The following is a 21,916-nucleotide window of genomic DNA, read 5'->3' on the forward strand; positions in this document are numbered from 1 at the left end:
GAAAGAGAGAAGAGAGATGGGTTTCCCCGCCATTCTGTGATACATTGTTTCTACCCTGATAGTGTCCCTCTAATCCATTTGGACATGAAAGTTCTCTCCCCATACTCCCTGGCTCCAGGGCTCCCTGCCTCTAGTTTGCACCAGGAGTCTTACTGCTTCCTTTCAATAATGCCCCCTACAGTCACCCCAAGAAACCTCCTCTAAATGCTGCCCTTCCACTTTCCACTCCCAAGATTAAAATCTTTGGTTGCCTGACTCTGGAAGGCCTGATATTCTCAATACACCTGACACACCTTTAAAAGGTTTTTTTTTTGTTTTTTTGTTTTTTTACATTTTTTATTTCTCTTCAACCCCTGGGTGCATCCTCACCAAGTCTGGGTGAGGATTTCACTACTGCTTCCCAAACCACATTATATTTATTGATTCCTGCCCAGGCTTTCTTTCCTGATGCTTCCCTTGAAAAAAACTTGGTCACTAAACCTGGGGAAATTTTATTTATTTTTTAAGGCACAGCTAACACTACTGTCTCTCCCAAGAGCCCTCCTGGATGACCACAACCCTTGTGAATCCTCCCTTCACCATGACCTCTGACAATGCACAAATGGAGGCATCCCAGACTGTTCTCTGCTTTGCAATGCACAATCTTGTGTTGATGGTACTGCCTCTTGAGTGAAGGCCTCATTTCCTCAACAAAAGCAGAAATTTCTTTCCCACACAGAGCCCAGGGTTTAAGTGAGTGTCTTCCTCCCCCTCTCCCTGTCTCCACCCCATCTGGCACTCTGATAAGACCTACAAGGGACATAAGTGCTCAGGGTCACAGAAGAACTGGCACCAGCAGGTGGTCATAATTTCATCATCCTTCCAAAACTGTTTTCTTGGGCAACTCAATCCATCATTCTATCAAAGGTACAACTACTCTAAATATCCCTTTAGATGTCATTAAGAGTCGTAGGCACTTGACTTTCAGCACACTGGGCAGAAACTCCAGTTTGATCAATCGCCTGAGATGTCAGCACCATGTTTGAAGAAATGGCTTAAGCAGAAACGTTACCTTGACAACCAGAATGCCTTCCATGACCTCCAACTTGGTTGACACTGAACCTGACATCAGTGGATCAGCTCAAGATAAAATTATTTTAGTTAAACTGGCTACATCTCCACACTTAGTTCATTCGACTTAAATCCTTTAATTTTATCCAAGGGAATTGATACAGAAAAGTTCTTTGAAGTTTTAATATATATGTATATATGCATGATATGTACATATATATATGATGTAAGAGGGCTGCTAATATTTCTCCACCAACTCTGTACAAAGATGAGGTCAACTTGACACTTGCATTTTTAGGAAATTAAAATTTCAGTGATGCCTTTGCTAAATTCCATAGTGAGCTAATTTGACAGATTCATGCTTTTAAACTGAAATTGAAGTTCTGTTTGTTATGATTATTCCAATAAATATATGTAATATATATAATTTGGGAATTAGTTATTTTTTCTTTCTTTCTTTTTCTTTGGAGGGGAATTGAACTCAGGGGCACTTAACCACTGAGCCACATTCCCAACCCTATTTTGTATTTTGTTTAGAGACAGGGGCTCACTGAGTTGCTAAGCACCTCACTGCTGCTTAGGCTGGCTTTGAACTCACCATCCTCCTGACTCAACCTCCCAAGCTGTTGGGATCACAGGCATACGCCTCTAGCCTGGCTTTATTTTGACTTTTGATTTACAATATGCACTGAGTCCACAGAACCATGTAAAGTAAGGATGCAAATACAATTTTATTAAAGTAGCTCTATTCCAGAAAAAAAAAGGTGTTCAGATCATTTTCTCTTATATAAAACATAAATTATAATCACTTTTGCATAATGAATTTCAGATCTATTTTGCTACTTTCAAAGTCAAAATTAAATTATAAGTGGTCATTGCTTACCAATCTTCCTCAAAAATTCCACTTCAGAGTCCCCACTCACTGGCCCCTGGCGTATATCTCAGGGTCTGCCTCAGAGCAAGCTTTCCTGAACTAAGCCTAGTTAAGGGTAGAAAACTAAGAAATGCTTGAGGAAGCTCTTTAAGACTTCTTGGAAAATTTGTGAAACTTCTCAATAGCTGCATTAATGGGTTCTGAGAATGACGTTGACAATAACCATGTGAACATGTCACTTGTCTATGGACTGCTATGGAAGTAGCAGGATATCTCAGACAGCTGAGAACTGAAAGAATCTTCAGATTTTGAAAAATTTTCATAAAATACGAACTATAAGAGACAACACAAAAATTCTATTTAGAAATCACACATTTATTGTTCAATTAGTTGCCCTTTTTTTGGTTAATTTTAATACATGATAGTCTTGGACAATACCATGAAGTTTGATCTACCATGTATATATACAATTTCTCTTGCTTTGAGACATTTCTGTACTAGAATTTCTTCCTTTCACTTTTCCGTGTCAGTATTAGATTCATCATCATCTGGGAAGAGGTTAAGAGCTCTAAAGCTACAATTTTAACATTAGTTCTCTTTGATTTACCTAAATCACTCCACCTGCAACTCCTTTACTGTAGGCATCATGATCCACATTTTCAATACCTTTTCTAGTCTATGAGTTTCTCTCCTAGAGATAAGTCCCTCTTCTGGAGATAAGACTGGAAGAATGAATCAAAGAATTTCCAATAAAACATCTCCACCCCTATTCTTTGAGGACATCTGAGTAGGAGAAAAAGTAATAATTTTGACACCATTGTTCTCATTGTTCCTGACATGTTCCATTAACTACAGTCTTCTGCCAATTCAGTGGGAGAAACAGGTAGTTTATTCTTTGGCATTAGGTAGGGAAACCCTTGGGCACACCCTGACATCTCATCCATGTTCTGAGAGCATGCATGCTTGCAAGCCAGCGTCTTGGTATCAAGGAAGGCTCTTTTCTGCAGAGCCATTGGAGTTGTTCTGATTTACTGGCTCTGGCTGTGGACAATGGCTTTCACCTCTAAACCAGCTGTGTCCTTTCTCTGTCCTTGTCCCTCTTCCTTATTGGAATGGCAAGCTGTCAGTCTGGCCCACTGCCCTCCCTGGGCCAGGCCCCACTCTCCATCCATAAATCCACAGTGGATGGCTTCGTGCCTCTGAGAGGAAGCTCAGGACTTGCCTGCTGCCTTAGCACACTCTAAACACTGACTTATCCTGATCCCTTCCTGAAATATGATTCTGGAAAACCTTACAGAATGGATGGAGACTCAGGTGTTTGAGAAACTTTCTGAGAAGCAGGGACGCAGTATAAATGGGAAGCATTCTGGAACTGGCCTGACTCTGCTGAGCACCCCCTAGAAGGAGTGCAGCAAGGGTTCTCCTTTCTCTGTCAAGTTCCCTTTTCATTAATAGATTCACTCCAAGCATTCCACATGCAAATTTCCACAGTCTCCTTCAACAAGGGTAAAATTTACATACTGAAGTCACTGTGGAAAACTTGATGCCTGAGGAAGTTACAGTGAGTTATAAAATGTCTTAGATATTGTGGCAGTTTCAAGTTAAGATTTAATATTGGTAAGTTAATGACTGTTAATAAATAATAGAATATATGAATTTGGTTTGGTTCTGGGAGTGAGCTAACAGCAATCTTAAACACCTATCTTAGCAGATACTCTAAAATTATGGTCAATAAACTTTCAATAAATTGTCTACATAACAATACCCATATAGAATTAATAGACAGCCTTAGAGATGATATTTTAGTTTCAGAGATCCATGTTTGCCGTAGAATATGATTAACAGAGGACAATGGTTTCTATGTAGGCTGTTAAGTTAGGAGTAACATTTTAAGAGTAGGAGTTAATAGAAAGGGTATTTAAAATTGTTATTTAAATCATGCTTTATTTAACATTTCCCCTGCCTCAATTTTCTTATCTGCAAAATGGGAACAATACCTACTTGATAGGTTCTCACAGAACTGAGCACAAGGGAAGTATTCACTAAAGGTTAATGGTTATCATATCTGTCACCCCACTACAGCATCGCTAGAGCTAGCTAATTGAATTATTAATCCGGGATCACTTGGGAATCTCTAAATATTACAAGAAGAGCTGTCTGCAGATCTGTGGGCAAGGGGAGATGTTTCCTCCTCCTTTCTCTCCACCCTTGCCTGAGTTTGGAATTGTGCTAAACCTTAAGATCATAACAGCCTCTGAATCTAATTATGTGGCAATTAAAAGAGAATTAAAAATAAGTTGTTTTTCAATTAAATACCCACTTAGGAGAAAATGATGAGAACTAGGGATGTGCTGGTTGGGTAGTAACAGAAAATGAACATGTGGCAAAATTTTTCATTAAGATTGTTAACATAATACATAAGCTGCCACCAGGTAGAAAATGGGCACTTAGTAGGTATTGTTGTTCCACAGATGTTATACACATTGCATATCGGTGGCATTACTTCTCACAAAGATTTCTGGGATCTGAAGTGTTACATTGCTATGAAAGACCATCACATTTAAAAATGCCAAAATGCTAAATCATCAGAGGCACAAAGACCACAGTCACATTCATGCTCCTCTGAGGACCAGGCTCTTATATGAAGGGACTAGCTACATATTTTGTGAAACCTGGTGCAAAATGAAAATGGGGACCCAGTTGTACAATAAGAAATAAAAAGTAAGCAATACATTTAGAAAAGTATAAAGAATTTCAAGGCAGTGACACTGAAGCATTAATCTAAGTGAGGGGCTGATACTGTGATATATATATTTGGTCTTTGCCCACTTTCTTGGCATACAACTTATAAAATGCTTGGAATCTCTGAAGCATATGCTAATGATTGATGGCTGGTGGCCCCATTGTAGCTTCAGGATTGGAGCTGGTCACTGGAGAGACCAAGGTGGGATTAAAAGGCTGGGACTTTTACTCTGACCTCCAAAGAGGACAAAGGGGCTGAAGGTTAATTTTATCACTAGTATCCAGTGATTTAATATTCGGCCACGCCTATGTGATGAAGCATCCATAAAACTCCAAAAGGGCAGGGTTCAGAGAACACTTGGAAAGCTGAACATGTGGAGGTTCTTGAAGGGTGGTGTACCCACAGAGCACATGGAAGCTTCTGCTCCCTCTCTCCATCTGTATCCTTTGTAATATCCTTAGTAAACCAGCAAACGTGTTTCCCTGAGTGCTGCGAGCTTCTCTGGCAAGGAAGAGGTCACAAGAACCTCCAACTTGGGGCCTCTCTGTCAGATGCACAGGTAAAACACCTGGGGCTTGAGATGGGCATCAGAGGGGGAGGAGCACTTGGGGATGAGCCTGCCACCTGGGGGATCTGATGCTATCTCCAGGTGGGCAGTCAGAACTGAACTGAATTCCAGGACACCTAGCTGGTAGCTGGGTGGAGAAACACCCACTAACAGCAGCAGTCAGAGGCACCTTGTTCTCACAATATGGTGGGAGAAAGTGTGTTTGGTTTGGTTCCTCTGCGTCCTCAGAGGAAACCTGCTAAGATGCAGGTGAGCACTGGGCTCCGGGTGCTAGGCCACAGTAACGCGCATGACGTGTTACTCACCACTGTGACAGCATCGTTCAGCAGGGACTCCCCAAAGACCAGGATGTAGAGCTGCTCGTTGACATGGATGTTCTCAAAGACAGCGAGCACGGCCACAGGGTCCACGGCTGAGATCAAACTGCCAAAGAGCAGGTTCTGGAGCAGAGTGATGTCACTAAGGCCAAAGGCTTCAATCTGGCAAATGCCAAACAGAGAGACCCCGATGCCAATGGAATTCCAAAGCGTTCCTACCACGGCATACCAGAAAATAGTGCCTATGTTCTCAAAGAAGGGGCGAGTGGGCATGAAATAGCCGGCGTCCAGCACGATGGGCGGCAGGAGATACAAGAAGAAGACATCGGTCTTCATCGCGGGGGGAGACTTCTCATCCACACCAAAGATAATGCCACCAAGTAGAAGTCCGACCATTATGAGAAGGCAGCTCTCGGGCACGATGGTGGGCAACTTGTGATAGAGATGGAAGCCTGATAACGAAAACACGAAATCTGGTTTATGCAGGAATTATGGGGAAGGGACACTTTTTTTTTTTTCTAACCAATGGGTGTAATTTCAAAATCTGCCAGGTCTCCCAGTATAATTCACTAGAGACTGGCTTTGCAGATTACAAGGTAAATCAGATGATTCCCTCAACACCATTCACATTTATTTATTTATGTCCACGCCATTCATCACTATCAAGGTACAAACTGGACTATAAATCAAAATTATAATGCTACAGCTACACATCATCTACATAGTACTTTTTGAAAAAAAAAATTTTGTAAACCCCTATTAAATTTTTCTTAAATGCTGGGACTGTGGAAATGAAATAAAACAACAAAATTTTGTATGTAAAACAATTTAGTGATTTCCCAACATTTTCAGATGTTACATTGCATCCTTATGAAAACCCTAACATATAAGCAAGGCAGTCATTTTCATGATTTTTTAAAATTTAAGGGCCTCCAAGGCTCCAAGATATCTAGGGTATTACCAAGGTGGCTGGTCACAAACCAATCTGTGGATTACTGTTGCCATCTCTGGCACTCATAAAAAATAATAATATTTATTTTTCATTTCAGATTCTTTCACTGGGGATGCTGAATATATTTAATTTTTGAGATATATGATCCTTCAGAAACAACAAATAAGTTCATCAAGATGCATCAATATCTACTTGATGAAAGATATAAATTTACCATGATGTTCAATTTCAAAGAGCTTCCAGTCAAGTTATAGGATATATTATTTGTGACTTACTCCAATATACAAGGCTAAGTGGAATTGAGCCCAGCTAAGAGCTGTGAAAATACAAAGGAGAAATCAATGTGCTAGAGAAGACACCAAGGAGGAGCCAGGATCCATGCACACTTAAAGGATAGACAGATAGGAGGGAAACATCCACTTCCCAAACCAAGATAGAGTCCAATGTAGCTTTAACACGTAGAATACATGAGAGGAGTCCTGTGGCAGAAAGGGGCAGAGAAATGCCAACACATACGGGCAACTATGGTTTGGATCTGAAATGTCTCCCAAAGGCTCGGGTGTTGGAGACTTGGTTCCCACTGCAGCCATTTTCAGAGGTGGAGTTTGGGGAACTGAAAGGATCATGAGGGGTCTGACCTCATCAATAGATTAATCCACTGATAGATTCATAATTTGAATGGACTACTGGGTGGTACCTGTAGCCAGGTGGGGCATGACTGTATGTCACGGAGGGCATTCCCTGAGGGACTATATCTTGTCCCTGGTCCCTTCCCCTCTCTCACTTTCTCTCTGCTTTCCAGTTGACATGAGCTGATGAGCAGCTTTTCTCCATCAAGCCCTTCTACCATGAAGTTCTGCCTTGCCTCAAGTCCAAGGCAATGAAGTAGGCTGGTTGTAGACTAAAATCTGCGAAACTGTGAGCCTCCTAAATCCTTTCTCCTTTAAGTTATTTCTTTAGATATTTTGTTACAGCAATGCAAAGTTGAGGAATAGAAACCTAATTCAGGAAGATCACTTGACAGGGCTTAAATGAGAACAGAGTTTATTTGCAAGACAGTAGCAAGTCCTACAGAAGGCATTTAGTATAGTTTAGGATTAAAGCAGAATATGTTAATTTTGTAGTTTAAATAGATCCCCTCCAAAATTCCAGTGTGATAGTATTAAGAGGTGGGACCTTGGAGAAAAACAAAGGCCTTTAAGAAAGAGACTTCTTGCAGGGTTTGGTGAGTGCACTATTCCACTCTGATTTGCCTTTCTGCCTTCCACCATGTGAGGACACAACAGGCCCTCAATAGACACCAAATGCTGGCACCCTGATCATGGACTTTTAGCCTCCAGAACTGTGAGAAAATAAATATCTGTCTTTATAAATTATCCCAGTCTGTTCTAACAGCATATGGACCAAGACAGAAATGTATCTAATTATAGGACAATAACACTAAAATAACAGAGTAAATCCTAAGAAACTAACAATCGTACAAGTTTTAATTCGTAAATCCTTTTAACAGGACTAAAAACACAGTGTGAGATACTTTGTGAGCTAAAGAAACAGTCATCACAATACTTGGAAGGGATTTGCAGAACTCATTTCTAAAGGATAAAGTGGACATCTGCATGTGGAGTATTTGAACTGCTCTTCAGTGTTGATTATTTTATAATTCGCCCTATAATAGGCAGTAAAACTCAGCTGTTCTTTACTCGTGACCCCTGGCCAGTTCCCTGACCTAACCAATAAACAGAGAAGTTAAGAAATCCTCTGACAACCATCTTTGCAATCTCCCCACACGTTGGGTCCTTTTATAATTAACATTTCCTGTAGGATAAGAAACTTGCCAAGAACATCTCCCTGGCCTCCCAGGATCCTAGTGCAATCACCACCTTTGGGGAACACAGCCCCAACCTGAAGTCTTCCTGCATTCAAAGCTGCCATCTGATAACAGCCCCCAGCTTGAGGTGCAGCAGTCCTGCTTTTTGCTCTCTGCCTCTGACGGTGGACAGGTTACCGGCATGGCCAGCACCCACTGACTCATTTGTATAATAGAGACAAATGCACCTCCCAGGTAAAGATCTGTAAGGATAACTGGGTGGGTGACTTTCTGATTTCTCACTGCACCTGTAATGTCACAAATGCCTCCAAACTTGAGTCACCTCTCTTTGTTCTACAGGAAAAAGCAAAAGAAAAAAAATTTTAAAAGAATGCCCAGGAAAAAAAAATTAAAAAGGAGCCCTTGGATATAAATCAGAAGATAGGCAAAGCCTGTTTTTGGAAGCTCCCACTTGCTTTTTGTGCCTTCTTCTTTCCTTTCACCTACTTGACCTTGGAGACCCAGTGCTCTCACATGGAGGCTCTCCAGCTAAGAATCCAGGTGGGGAGAGCAGAGATCAGAGCCTCTACATGCATCTCAGAAGCCAAAGCTCAAGTGACCTAACTGATCCTGACCGACCAGGAGACCAAGCCAGCCTGAAACAATCAAGGAGAAGCAAATAAAATATAGCAACCGATATGCAGGGTGCAATTAGGAAGAAGGACCACTGGGACAGAAGGCCAAAGGGGTGTGGAGGAAGCAAGAAACAGAGAAACTAGGTCGTACTACAATCAGGAAAAAAAAACGCAACAAACGCAGGAACATTGGTTGAGGAAATCAGGCATTCTCATTTCTAAAACATCTGCTGTCCCTTCTCATAGGAATTTCAATTTTGTCATTCAAAAATCAATCTGATTTACTCTTCTGAAGATAGCCGCTGCTGAATCTGCCCAGTTGACCCAGGGTCAAGAAGGGGTGACATGATCTTATTTCCTTGCTATTTGGTGAACATAAGCAGAACTGTTGAATTGTAAAGTATAATACTCTGCTGACAAGGAAGGCTTTGTGTGTGTAAGTGTCTGTGCTTTTGTGAGCCACCAGAATAAAAAAGGCATCAGCAAAATAAACAGTGCAAACAAATTAGAAAGGCTTCTTAAATTCCAATACTCACAGAATAAAGCAAATAAGTCACCTATCACAAATGTACAATGCATGCATGCCTCCCCTTTAAGAATTTCTTCCAGGGAAAAATAAAGTTAGTAGAATGGGCTTTTCTCAGCATTATCATTCCACCTAATATGACCAAGAAACGTACCAGACCTTTTTGATGAACCATGAGCTGTAATCTGTATAGTCCAGAGACTGATCACTTTTTCTCTATAAAGGTTTACATGGTAACTATTTTCGACTTGAGGTCTATATTTACTAGTCTTTGCAGTGCAAAAGTAGCCACAGATCATAGCAGAACAAGTGGGTTTCAGTCAAAGTTTATTCCTATTCAAATTACATATTCATACATATGGAAACTAGAATCCCGTACAATTTTATAAGTCACAAAATATTTTTCTTTAGATTTGATATTTTTTTATGGGGCAGGGGCAGAGACCAGGGATTAGATTCAGGGACACTCAACCACTGAGGCACATCTCAAGCCCTATATTGTATTTTATTCAGAGACAGGGTCTCACTGAGTTGCTTAGAGCCTCACTGAGTTTTCTGAGGTTGGCTTTGAATTCCCAATCCTCCTGCCTCAGCCTCCAGAGCCACTGGGATTACTGGCTAGATTTGATTAGAATCACTTAAGAATGTAAAACTTACCTTACAGGCCATATAAAGCCAGGCCACATTAGGGCCCCAGGCAATAACATTACCAATTCCTGGCTTAGTGTATTTCCTGCTAATTTCTGTTTAGGGTATTTGGGACATATCTTGAGTCACTCAACTTTTTTGTTACTAGTACATAAAAGTCAATGAGGGTTGGTGCCTTAAAAAATCATTGTTTTATTTTAATTGCAGTAATGTGGTGTGAAAGCAAACAAGATTAGAGGTCGCTTACACAAAACATACAGTGAAGAGATTGCTCTATTTGAGTGAATCTATTTTAGTTTTTCTCTGTATACAAGTGCTGAAATTAATTGAGCTTAAAAACTAAAGATCTGTGAACATGTGCAATGTGATGAATTCACTGTATTTTTTCATTACATCTAAAATAACCTATCTGTCAAAGTCTGGAAGGAACAAAGTGTGAGACAACACAGGAAGCTTCCAGATAGCAGGATCCACAGAGAGCAACAATGTAAAAGTTAAAATCAGAAAACCGCCTCCAACAAAAACAGCCAAAATAAGTCTAAACAACAACAACAAAACCCCCAAACAAACCAACCACACTGTTCTAATTAGCATGAGAAGAAGGTGACATAGTGGTAGAAAGTAGAGATAGAATCTCAGGAGAGCAAGCATTAGCTTTAGACAAAGACAAATACAAATATTCTATGAAATGTTCTAGATTTCATTTATTTTTTGTTCTATATTTTAAAAGAGCTTGAAGAGAAAATAATGGCATCAATTGGATCAGCAAATATTTGCCAAGCTCAGTTAAATACAGGGCAAGTCCCTGTGGGTACCAACAGGCACCACACACTGATGGTGACTGCTGGTCCAGGCACAGGGTCTCAGGGCTGGTGATCCTCAAAGAACACTCTGGAAAGCCCTGGATTGCAAGTCAAGAATGACCCAAGGTCCTGCCTATATGGCTGGGAAAGAGAAGAGTTCCATTTATGGACATATTAAACTTGTTTTAACAAGTATTAAGAGGGATAAGCAAATTCTTCCATGCCTAAAAATTCTGATTTTTAAGTATCTCAATGTACATAGTATATATCTTAAAACAGAACTGCAATAAGCAAGAGACATACAGAAACAGAAAATAGTGAAAAGCACCATTTCAATCAGATCAACAAACCTGCTATGTGATAACTCAAGAGGACAAGACTGTATAATAGAATTGGTTTCTGAAAATCTATCAAGCAAATAAATAATGCAAAAGAATCATAAATAAGTAAATAATACATAAAATAGACAGAATTTAATAAATAGAATTCAATAAATAGAACAGAATTAATGGATCTATATAAAAACTTATTAAAGTGAGGATATATTTATCATAACATTCAGTCATATGCTAGATAAAAAGATACATTTACAAACCACTCCACCCAAAATAATATGGCTATAAATAGAGAGGTGGGGTTTTTTTTAAAAAATGTTCCACTTGTTACATTTACAGAGGACTTATGATACTAAACTTATTGAAAATATACATGAAAAGTTAAAAAGTTATTTAGGTTATTCCAAGGCAGAATTTGAATAGTATTTAATTTTTTCAAAATGATGTGGACACATACAAAGAAAAAAAAAAAAGAACCATCGTGATGGACTTTGGAAGGGGAAAAAAAAAGAAAAAGAAAAAAAGAAAAAACACGGAGTTAAACCTTTAGTCAGATGGTATACTGAGCGCCTTCTGTGTACAAGAGTCTGAGGGACCTGGAGTTGAATCAGAATGAACTCTGTCTTCAAGGAGCCTATATTTAGCACAAAAGATAAGACAAGACCATAATTGATTATGATATAGGATAGAGAGTGATAAATGCTATAAAACAGGAGATGTAATGAATGCTGGGGGAGAGGGGGTGAGCAATGAATTTGGATGAGGAGACTCAAGGATAGGAGGTGGCACTGAGGTCGCTGGATATGGCTTTTCTATTCCAAGGGGGAATAGAAAATAGAATTGCTGTTTGTCCCCCATTACAAAGGCTTGAGGAAAGTCTGAGGACCATGAGGAAGGGATGGTGTACCTGGCCTGGTGCTCAGGGTAAAGAGGAGACAGGAGACAAACAGCAAAAAGCCACATTGCACAAGGCCTGTAAAACCAACTGTGGAAGACGCATCGCTACACCAGGGCTAGTGGGAGCTAGAGCAGAAATCTCAGAGCACCTTGACTTCCACACTCGGGAGTGACAGGGAGAAGCCCTCGCAAAGGACAAGGGACCGGAGAACAGAATTTGGAAATCAAGCAATCCAAAACTGTCCAATGAAAAAATTTAGCCAAATGGATATGATTAACCATCAGCAGAAATATAAACAAGAAATTGTCTGTAAACATGAGAGTATAAAGCTTAAGAACAGCCCAGACCCCAAAGGGACTTGTACACAATCCCATAAGAAACAGGAAAACGAGACACTCAGAAGAATGTGGCTACTTCGCAGTGTAAAAGAACACCTACATCTAACAAAACATGGAACTGTATCTTTTGCAGATGGCATGTTTATGTAAGTGAAAAATTCAAGAAGAGCTTCATGTACCAAGATTATTTATCAAGGCATTATGAAAAATGGGGGCAATAAAAGTGATCAACCTCATTTAATCATTTTTACTTCCTCCCATATATATTTACTGATATCTTATCATGTACATGTAATATCTTATCATAGCAGATATGCTAAGGGATACAGCGGGGACTTACACAAAGTCCCTGCACCATCAGGACACGATTTAGTGGTGGGAAACATTAAACCTATCAGCCAATACATAAATAGGAGCAGGTATGAAAACCCTGAATGAATGTTTCTTCAGGGAAGAAACAAGGTAGAAGAACTTTTCAGAATAAGGAAGCAAAGAACAAAGATGCAGGCCCTGAATCAACAGCACCCTGAGCGAGGGGGCTGCTTAGGTTGTAGCTTAAGGAGTGAAGGAGAATATGGCAGGGAAGAAGAACAGAGGGACAGGAAAGTGCTGGAGTATGCAGAGCCCATGATGATCAGATGATGGCTATGTCCTGAGAACAATGAAAAGCCATGGAAGGCTTTGGTGAAGACGAAGGTCATGATGAGATTCACAGCTATGAAGGGTCATTCTGGCTGCTGCTGAAGAATGAATGCAGGCATACCAGCCAGGAATCTTTCTCAGTATTCCAGGAGAGGGCTGGTGGGTGTCCTCATTAAGATGTGGGGTCAGGAGGACAAGAGGTTGCAGGAAGGGTATATTCTGACAGCTGCTCCAATAGAATATGTTGCTGGATGAGGATGTTTGACAGGTGGTCAAGGATGGATCCACAGTTTGGGATTCCAGTAACTGAGTACAGTAGGGTCACTTACAGAGGTGGAGAAGACAAAAAAAGAAAAAAAAATTCAGGGGAGAAAAATCTAGATGGAAAATATCAAGTAGAATCTCCTTGAAAATAGCACAGAGGTTAATGAATTGATAGAAGATTTAGCTAGAAGGAGTGGCAAAAATTTTCCATAGAACATGAGAGGAGAGCTACAGCTTCCTAAAGGTTAATGCTGTCATTAAAAGTATTTGACAAAAACTCAATACACGCCCAACACCACTGACCATGCATTGCCCACGTGTTCATTACACCCACAATGAATCACAGGGATAAAATTGTACCTCTAGATAATGGTGTGCGGAGGCACCCAAAGTTCACACAAAGTTAGAAACCATACGCCAATACGGAAAGACAGCATAACTGCACCAGGTTATTGGGGCAGGTAGATAAAGAGACACAACCAACAAACCCTGACAAGTTTCTCTTTTATTTCTACAACTGTGGAAAATTCCATGAAGGTCCAGAGTTTAACATTGCGGGGCAGGGGCAGGGAGATCTACAAAACCAACAGATAATCCTCACTTACTAAGAGGGGATAGATTATCATCAGTGGCCAAAGTAAAGAGTTTCAAAATAGATGATAGGTAGTCTTGAAATCACTTAAAATCTGTGCAAAAACATAAAAGCTAAGAAAATTGAAGATTGAAAAAAAAGAACAGATGTCTACTTATAGAACATAGATACAGGTCCTGAGCCAGGGGCATCTGAGCAAGGAGGCTGCTCTGGCTGGAGCTTGGGAAGTGAAGGAACATGGTAGGAAATGAGGACAGAAGGACAGAAAGTGCTGGAGCATGTAGAGCCCGTGATGAGGGGAAAGACAGGACATGTCTCCATTCTTCCCACTCAGTCCATCTAAAGAGCCCAGGTATTGTAGACATGATAAATAAAACAAAAAGAGGACAATTCTAGAAGGTGAGAGAAGAAGGAAGACTGGTAGGACCTCTGGACCAGGAGCATGATAATGCTGTGAGCTGAGTTCTCTTGATACTCGTTTTGCTTCCAACAAGTCCCAGGCTTGGAGCTGAAGAAACTGGCAACCAGGAAATGCCAATGGGCACAGACAACAAACTCCCAAACATACCCTGCTTTATCTGGATAAGGGACTTCAGAAAGAGTCTAAGGAAATAAAAGTGCTAGACAATAGTTGCTCTACTCCAGCCAAACATCACCCATGAAACCCTGGCCTGACTCCAGCACAGTGTGAGTGGGTCCTGTAGCTTCCACCTTTGCCAGAAGGTAGGGAACTCCCCAATTTCCCCACTGGGAGAAAACAAAAAGAGGGAGATTGGATTCTCTACTAAACTAGGTGCTAATGAATCCTCCCTCCTCTTGGGGCAGCAAAGACAACTTGGGAAACCTGGACTCCTACCACTCTACAATAATCAGACAACTCACTCCCAACCTATGACCGAAAAAAGGAGAGGAGATACAAATATACTGATTTACAGGGCTATCCCTACAGACCCTGTCAACAAAGGCTTATAAAAGGAATGCCCTGATCAACCCTAAGAACTTCCTATCTTAACTGAAATGGACCAATTCCTCATAAACTGTAAATAGCCACAATTTACCCAATAAGGAGGAAATCATTTGACTACCCCTATAACTAGCAAAAAAAAAAAGTTTGAAAATTGAGATTATAAATTTAAAATGCCCCCAAAAAAGAAATATGTCAGGCCCAGGTAATTTCACTAGTGAATTCCACAAAGTAACACCAACTGTATACAACCTTTTCCAGAAAATATAAGAGGAGAGAACAATACCCACTTCATTTCATTGTTAGTATTGCCCTCTTTCCAAAATGAGACAAAGAAAACAGACTAATGACCTTTATGAGTAGATGCAAAAATCTTCAGCAGAATATTAGCAAATGATCAAATGAGGTTTAGACCAGGGGTCCAAGGATAGCTCAATATCCAAAAATGTATCGATGAAATCCATCATAACCACAGAGTGAAGAAGAATCATAGGATTATATCAATGGATGCATTAAAAGTATTTGACAAAACTCAGTACACATTTGTGATTAAAAACTCTCACAAACTAGGAATAAGAAAGAACTTCAACTTGGTAAAGAACCCCTACAAAACAAGTCAACTGATTCCAAATTCCAGCTTTCAACCACCACATAGAAAGGTAGCCCATTCATCTTTAAAATCCAAGGAGGACAGCTCTCAGATCCATTTGAGGATCTAATGCACCCATCAGAACAAATGTTCACAGCTTGCCCTTTGAATAAAACAGGGCAAATTTTATACATTTTCTGGCTTCCATTGTCTCATACAATATGTAGCAGGTTGTGACATAATACATACATATTTGGTCTCTGCTCTAGTTCCTGCCACTTAGCTCCTAAAACCCTTGTGATCTCCTGAATGATAAGAGTAGAAGGAGCCTCTTTGGTTACAATATTTGTCCCTGGTTCCTGACACAGAGGAAGGAGCCAAGTCCCTTGGAATTTCTGAAGTCCTAAGAGTTTCTTGTATATGCCAGGGAGATGACTGTTGGCTGGAGACCCCTGGGCAGCTTCAGGATTGAGCTAGTGGTAACAAAGACCAAAACATGATTGGAACCTTAACACCCCCACTTCACCCCTACCCCTGAACTCTAGGGAGGGCTGGAGGTTCAGTTAATCACCAATAGCCAGTGACTTAAGTGGTAGTTGCCTCAATAAATGGAGCACCCATGAAAACCCTGAACAGTGAGGTTAAGAGAGCTTCTGACTTGTGAACACCAGGACATGTTGAGACAGCAGGGAACAGAGAAGTTCTGCACCAGACCCTGCCCTACGGTTCACCCAGCTGTTCATTTTATCTTTTATGGTGATCAGAAAACTGAAGTGTGTCCTTTAAATTCTGTGAGCTACTGTAGCAAATTATCAAATCTGTGGAGGACATCATGGAACCCCAGTTTACACCCAGTTGTTCGGATGTATGGCATACAAAGTGGGACTGAGCTCCTAAACTTGGGTTTTGCACTAATGCCAGGTAATTAATGTCAGAACTAAATTTTAGGTCACCCAGTTGTCCTCCACGGAGAAGCAGAGAATTGGTTATGGTGTGAAAAAAATATCCATACATTTGGCGTCAGAAGGGTTATGAGAGTGTAGAGAAATAAGAGTGTTTTCTAGTGTAGGCAGACAAAAATGGCAATGAAGACAAAAGTTATTAACATGCCTTGGGTCTCTTTAGTCTCCATGAGCAATTATACGCGGAGCCTAAAATGATGCACATCAGATGTACCTGTTCTGATTGGGGATTCCCGAAGCTGAAAGCTCAGGACCTTGAACCTCACCTTCTATCACAAGCCTCACATTCTTAGTTCTAACACTTACTATTTTCTTTAATCTTTAATTATGTTCTTTTATTTCCCAATAGAATATACAACCAACTGGTTTACACCTGATTACACAGAAGGTTTATGCTTTTATGACCGCTGGTGATTTCCACCTTTGCCTCAATTTCATTAAGGTTGAAAGAACAATACTATTCTTCCTTATAATCTTCACTGTCACCAAACACACACACACACACACACATACACACACACACACACTCACACACACACACAATACTGTGTGAATCCACTTACGTGATTGGATAGAAATAGAATTGACCAATTCATAATTGAGACAGAAAGTAGAATAGAAATCAGCAGGAGGATCAAAAAACGAGTGTGGAGTAGGTCCAGAGTTTCATTAGGGAAGATGAAAAAGTCCTGGTGATGGCTGTTGGTGGTAGTGGCACAACAACATGAATAGGCTTAATGCACTAACTTGTGCACTTCAGATGGTTAATATGGTAAATTTTGTGTTATGTGCATTTTATCATAACAGAGATAATCACCAGTCATTTTTTTCTTTCTTTCTCATTGTTATAAAATAATGATGGCAAAGCAAAATGAAATATTGACATAACTGCATAAACACTGCTAAACAAACAGGCAGAAGAGAGGGTGAATGGATAAATGGATCTCTGCTGGTGGGCACAGCAGCTATGTGGTATAACCCAAAGTACTAACTGATCTGCTGAAAGAGACTATGAACTGGGCTTCTGGGTAGCAAGTCTAGGAGTGCCAAATTAAAATGTGCAATGTGTAGGCTGTTCAAAAATAAGAAGCAAGATGTGAGAATATTTGGCATTTGAAAGGGGAAAATAAGTAACATGAAAAAAAGCAGTCTTAGTAAAATGTCAGAGAATAGGGAAATGGATGTGAGCAGATTACAGCACATTAACATAGTAGCTCAGTCTTCCACGAAATGCACGTTTATTCTATTGGTTTATTTGAAGTAATACTCAGCGAAAAAGAGCACAAGGACTGTTTTAATATTTAAACTGCTAGATTGATATTTTTACCGATATATTTCTGAAGGAAAGGACCTCTCTTCAATGAGAGGAAGTAACATTTTGATTTAAGTAATTAGTAATTGCCAAGATGATGTCTAACTTACCCACAGAGTTTACTTGTCAGATGATGAAACCACTTCCTAGCTTATCCCATGACCTCCTGAGCTCTATCCCAGTGTGACTTCCTTTTACCTATGCTATTTAGTCAAGGAGCAAAACATGAATACCCTTTGCTTAAATATTACAAAACAGCCTTCCCATTTCAACGATCAAAGTATGATAGCCACCTCTATACATTTATTTCTCTTTTAGTAACAATCGCTGAGAACTGTACTAATTTGGATCAGCACTAACTTGTCTATCAAGTACATAAGTGTCACACCCATTAGGCTTAGCTTCCTTAAATATGACCAGGTTTAAATACAGACAATGCCTAGGGCTGGGGATGTAGCCAGGAGGTAGAGCATCTGCCTAGTAAGTGTGAGGCCCTGGGTTCAATCTTCAATACTGCAAAAAAAAAAAAAAAAAAAAAAAAACTTACAGGCCTATTTTATGAGTGTCACATATGATTTTTTTTCACTTTGCAATGATGTAAAAGTAGTATGCTCTCAGTAGAAACCAGACTTGCAAGTTTGACTTTTGATCTTTTCCTGTGCTACATGGTACAATCCTCTCTTGTGATTGGGGCTGCTGCTCCTAGTCAGCCACACAATCTCAAGAGGAAACAACCGAGACTCAAGAGTGAGCTGTGCTGCTAAGCATGTTGTTACACAGGTTGGTTGATTATATGCATTCCTGACTTCTGGTATTTTCAATTTCAGATGGTCTTATTGGGACGTGATCCTATCATAAGTCAAGAAGCGTCAGTAGTAGAAAGAAAATTTAATGTAGCCCAAAGAATTCTGGAACAGAGGTGACAAATTATGTGCCAAGTCTCCATGACTTGCAAGCCCCTTCTGTTCAGTCTATCTACTGTTTTCAAATATTGAAAGATGAGCCTTTAGAAATTAAGAAGATCACGTCTAAATCCTCCTGTCTGGCTTATTTTGAAAAATCAGCAGAACTGGGCCCTCTCACAGACACCCTCTACAAAAAATTTCTATAATTTGGCCAAAGTTGGACAGGGGTTTCCTTTGGTCAGGACAAGAACTGGTTCTGCAGATCACCTGTTCCCATTTCCCCACCCCTCCCATCTTGCAGGGCTTGCAGAGGTACCTGCAAGGCCCACAACGGCTGCTATGTGTCTAGATCCTGAGTCCAAGAGCCAAGCATCAAAGCTACTAAGGCTGAGAGTAGATTGGAAGAGCGCAAACCCTTCCATTCCTCACTTCCTCTCTGTTCTTTTCCGACTCCTGACTTCAAATCTCAACTAAAGCAATGGGAACAGAAGCAGGCATTGAGCTTCTGTGAACCATAGGCCCTTAAGCACTTAGGAGAAGGTTCAGCAGCAGGCCAAGGGGGCTTCCATCCAGTTGGGGTTCCACCGCTGATAGCTGATTTCTCTCAATGGAAGACAGCTCTGCAGGTCCAGGGCAGCACACAGGGCTGGTAAAATTCACACCCACAGGCTGAGGGAACGAATGTGAACTGTCCCCTGGCTGTCCCCTCTCCATCGAAGGCAGCTGAATCCTGATCGGATCCCAGAGCTGGGGCTGGGAACAGGATTTGACTCATGCCCTGGCCTTCTTACTGCCTGTGTTAAATCCTTGCTTCAACCTCAGATTCATTATTTACAGACTGGGCCATGAGCAAGATAAGATCGATTCTTAGTAGTATATTTGCCTCTCCACAAGATATTGTGTATGACCAATTAGCCTCTATCCAGTGAACTGGAAAAGTATTTTGAGTAGACGCTGCCAATATTCATAACTAGAAACTTCAGATGTAGTTTTTAAACAGTAATATCATAATTAATTGCTCTTCACAGACTTGAAAGTGATGGAAGTGTATGGAATCAGTTGTGTATGGAAGTGTGTATGGAAGTGTGGCAAGCACCACACACACACACACACTCTCTCTCTCTCTCTCTCTCACACACACACACACACACAGAGTCACCCATAAGCCCTTTTGGGTAATACTACCCCATCCTGGAGTTAACATTAATAGAGAATTTCCTGTCACACACAAGGGCAAATCCACTGCCGCTAAAGAGAGATAGCTGAAGATGTTGCTTTCAGCAATTTGACTTAGGGGAAAAAAAATCTCTCCAATTTCAAGGAAAATCACAAATAAGAAAAATAGTAAGCCATCCCTTCAAATGACAGAGAATTCTTTTGTCCCTCACATCAAGGTGTTTTGTAAAAGCTGCTTTGAGCACCAATAGGGTGCTCTGGGTAGATCTCTCAGAACTAAATCCCTCAGCTCACAGGGACTTTGAAGGAGCAACTAGGGCCAGGGTCTCTCCAGGATTCTGCTGCCCAAATCAGTTCTGCACAAGCCAGTCACTGAAGGAGATTTTCGGGCTGCTCAGGAGGCTAAGCCATAGCAACAGGCACGAGAAACACACTGTGATCAACTACTCCATCGCTACCGTTCCCAGCTTGTGACCTTCCACATTTCTACAGCGGTCCAATGTCTCTAAAATCTATTCCTGTGATGGGATAATCACAGTCCCCAAATGCTAGGCAGGAAACTCGCTCCTTCCACAGAACAAAGTTGTCTTTCCGGAAATATTAAAGGACTGACGTGCGCGAGAAGGGCTAATCTGTATCTTGGAAAAGTATAGGTATTGAATTATTTTGCATACCGATCCTGTAACAAGTAAACCATTTCTTCCCTTCCAAGAAAGAAAACTGAGATTGTAGCTTTAAGAAAGATGACGAAGAAACAGCAAAAAAATAAATAAATACTGTACCTTTCTGTGAATAATATGACTCACTTTTGATATAGGGTTACTCATGGTTTTTTAATTTTATATTTGATTGTTTGCTGCTAACTCGCTTTCAAAAGAAACAAAACCAATTATACACTTGAGCACCTTGGCTGCTTCCTGCTGAAGGTCAGCATCTGAAATTACTCTATTGATGAGTTCAGTTTTCCTTTTTGAAGCTGGAAGTGGGATAGACTGGGGTGGAAGGATGCAGGTAAGCACCACTGTCTGCTTTGGAAGATTTCAGCTTTTGCCACCAGTCTGCTCAGATTCCCAGCCTTCAAGAGAAGAACAATACCAGGATTGTGTCACATGAACTTTGCAAAATGCTCCAAAGCACAGTGAATGAACATGAAATATACCCAGGACACCCTCGGACAGTCCAGAAAGTAAAATGGCCTTAGTTGTACCCACACTATGATTCTGCACCAGGAAATTACAGTAATGACCCTGGATGGTTTTCAGTTTTTCTGCATATGTTCTGTCTGGCTGTGAAATGTGTATCTCCTCAAGCTGAGAAAAGCAATCCACAGATGCCAGGGGAGTTTCTAATACAGCCAGGTGGGAAACAAGATCCTTGCTGTTGAAACACTGGGCACTGCCCTTGGACACACAGAGTATTCTTATTTAGAAAAGTCCCGGTCTAGAGTTTCACAGGAGGCACAGCACCCAGTAGAGTTCACACAACTTGTTCCGAATACTCTGGGACTTCATGCTTACAGACACCCGTGATACCAAACATCTTTATCTCTGCTGAACTGCATCTCCATATGGCTCAAAGCTCTCTGCTTTTTATTTTGACCACCACCATCCCCGCCCCCCTTTTTTAGAAATAACATCTGAAGTAGGGGTTTGACCAAGAAAGGATTTAATCTGAAGAGATCATTATACAGGTAAAACTTTCCAGTGCTAAGGTATTATTTAGGGAGAAGTACAAAGTCCAAGGGTGATTAAGTTCTGGTGATTATTTCTGAGTGGACCCATGGCATAAGTAGCCAGGGCTAAGGACTCTGGTATACTGTAACCTAGACTCCAAACTTTCCCTGCAGGTCCACAGTTGAAAGGAATTTTTACTCCATAGTCTTGGGTTAGATGCTGAATCCTAAGACCTGTTATTCTTTCAACCCCTAAGTCAGTAAATGATCTCTGCCCATTTTGGTTTTGTGGCTTGCACACTTTCATCATTAAGTTGTTCAAGGTTTTTCTATCCCACCCACCC

The 21,916-nt window shown here is 40.7% G+C and overlaps 1 protein-coding gene across 2 annotated transcripts in view; it reads right to left on the reverse strand.

Moving 5' to 3' along the window:
* The window catches only part of Slc9a2 (solute carrier family 9 member A2), a 92,085-nt gene that overhangs the window by 55,888 nt on the left and 14,281 nt on the right, over nucleotides 1-21,916 (reverse strand). For both annotated transcript variants that reach the window (XM_015505013.2, XM_048810471.1), the window contains exon 2: nucleotides 5,541-6,004. In XM_015505013.2, the coding sequence (XP_015360499.1) occupies nucleotides 5,541-6,004 (464 nt within the window). The remainder of the gene's footprint in view (nucleotides 1-5,540; nucleotides 6,005-21,916) is intronic.

The sequence above is a fragment of the Marmota marmota genome, unplaced genomic scaffold (genome assembly GCF_001458135.2).
Source record: "Marmota marmota marmota unplaced genomic scaffold, marMar, whole genome shotgun sequence".
NCBI classification, from domain to species: domain Eukaryota; kingdom Metazoa; phylum Chordata; class Mammalia; order Rodentia; family Sciuridae; genus Marmota; species Marmota marmota.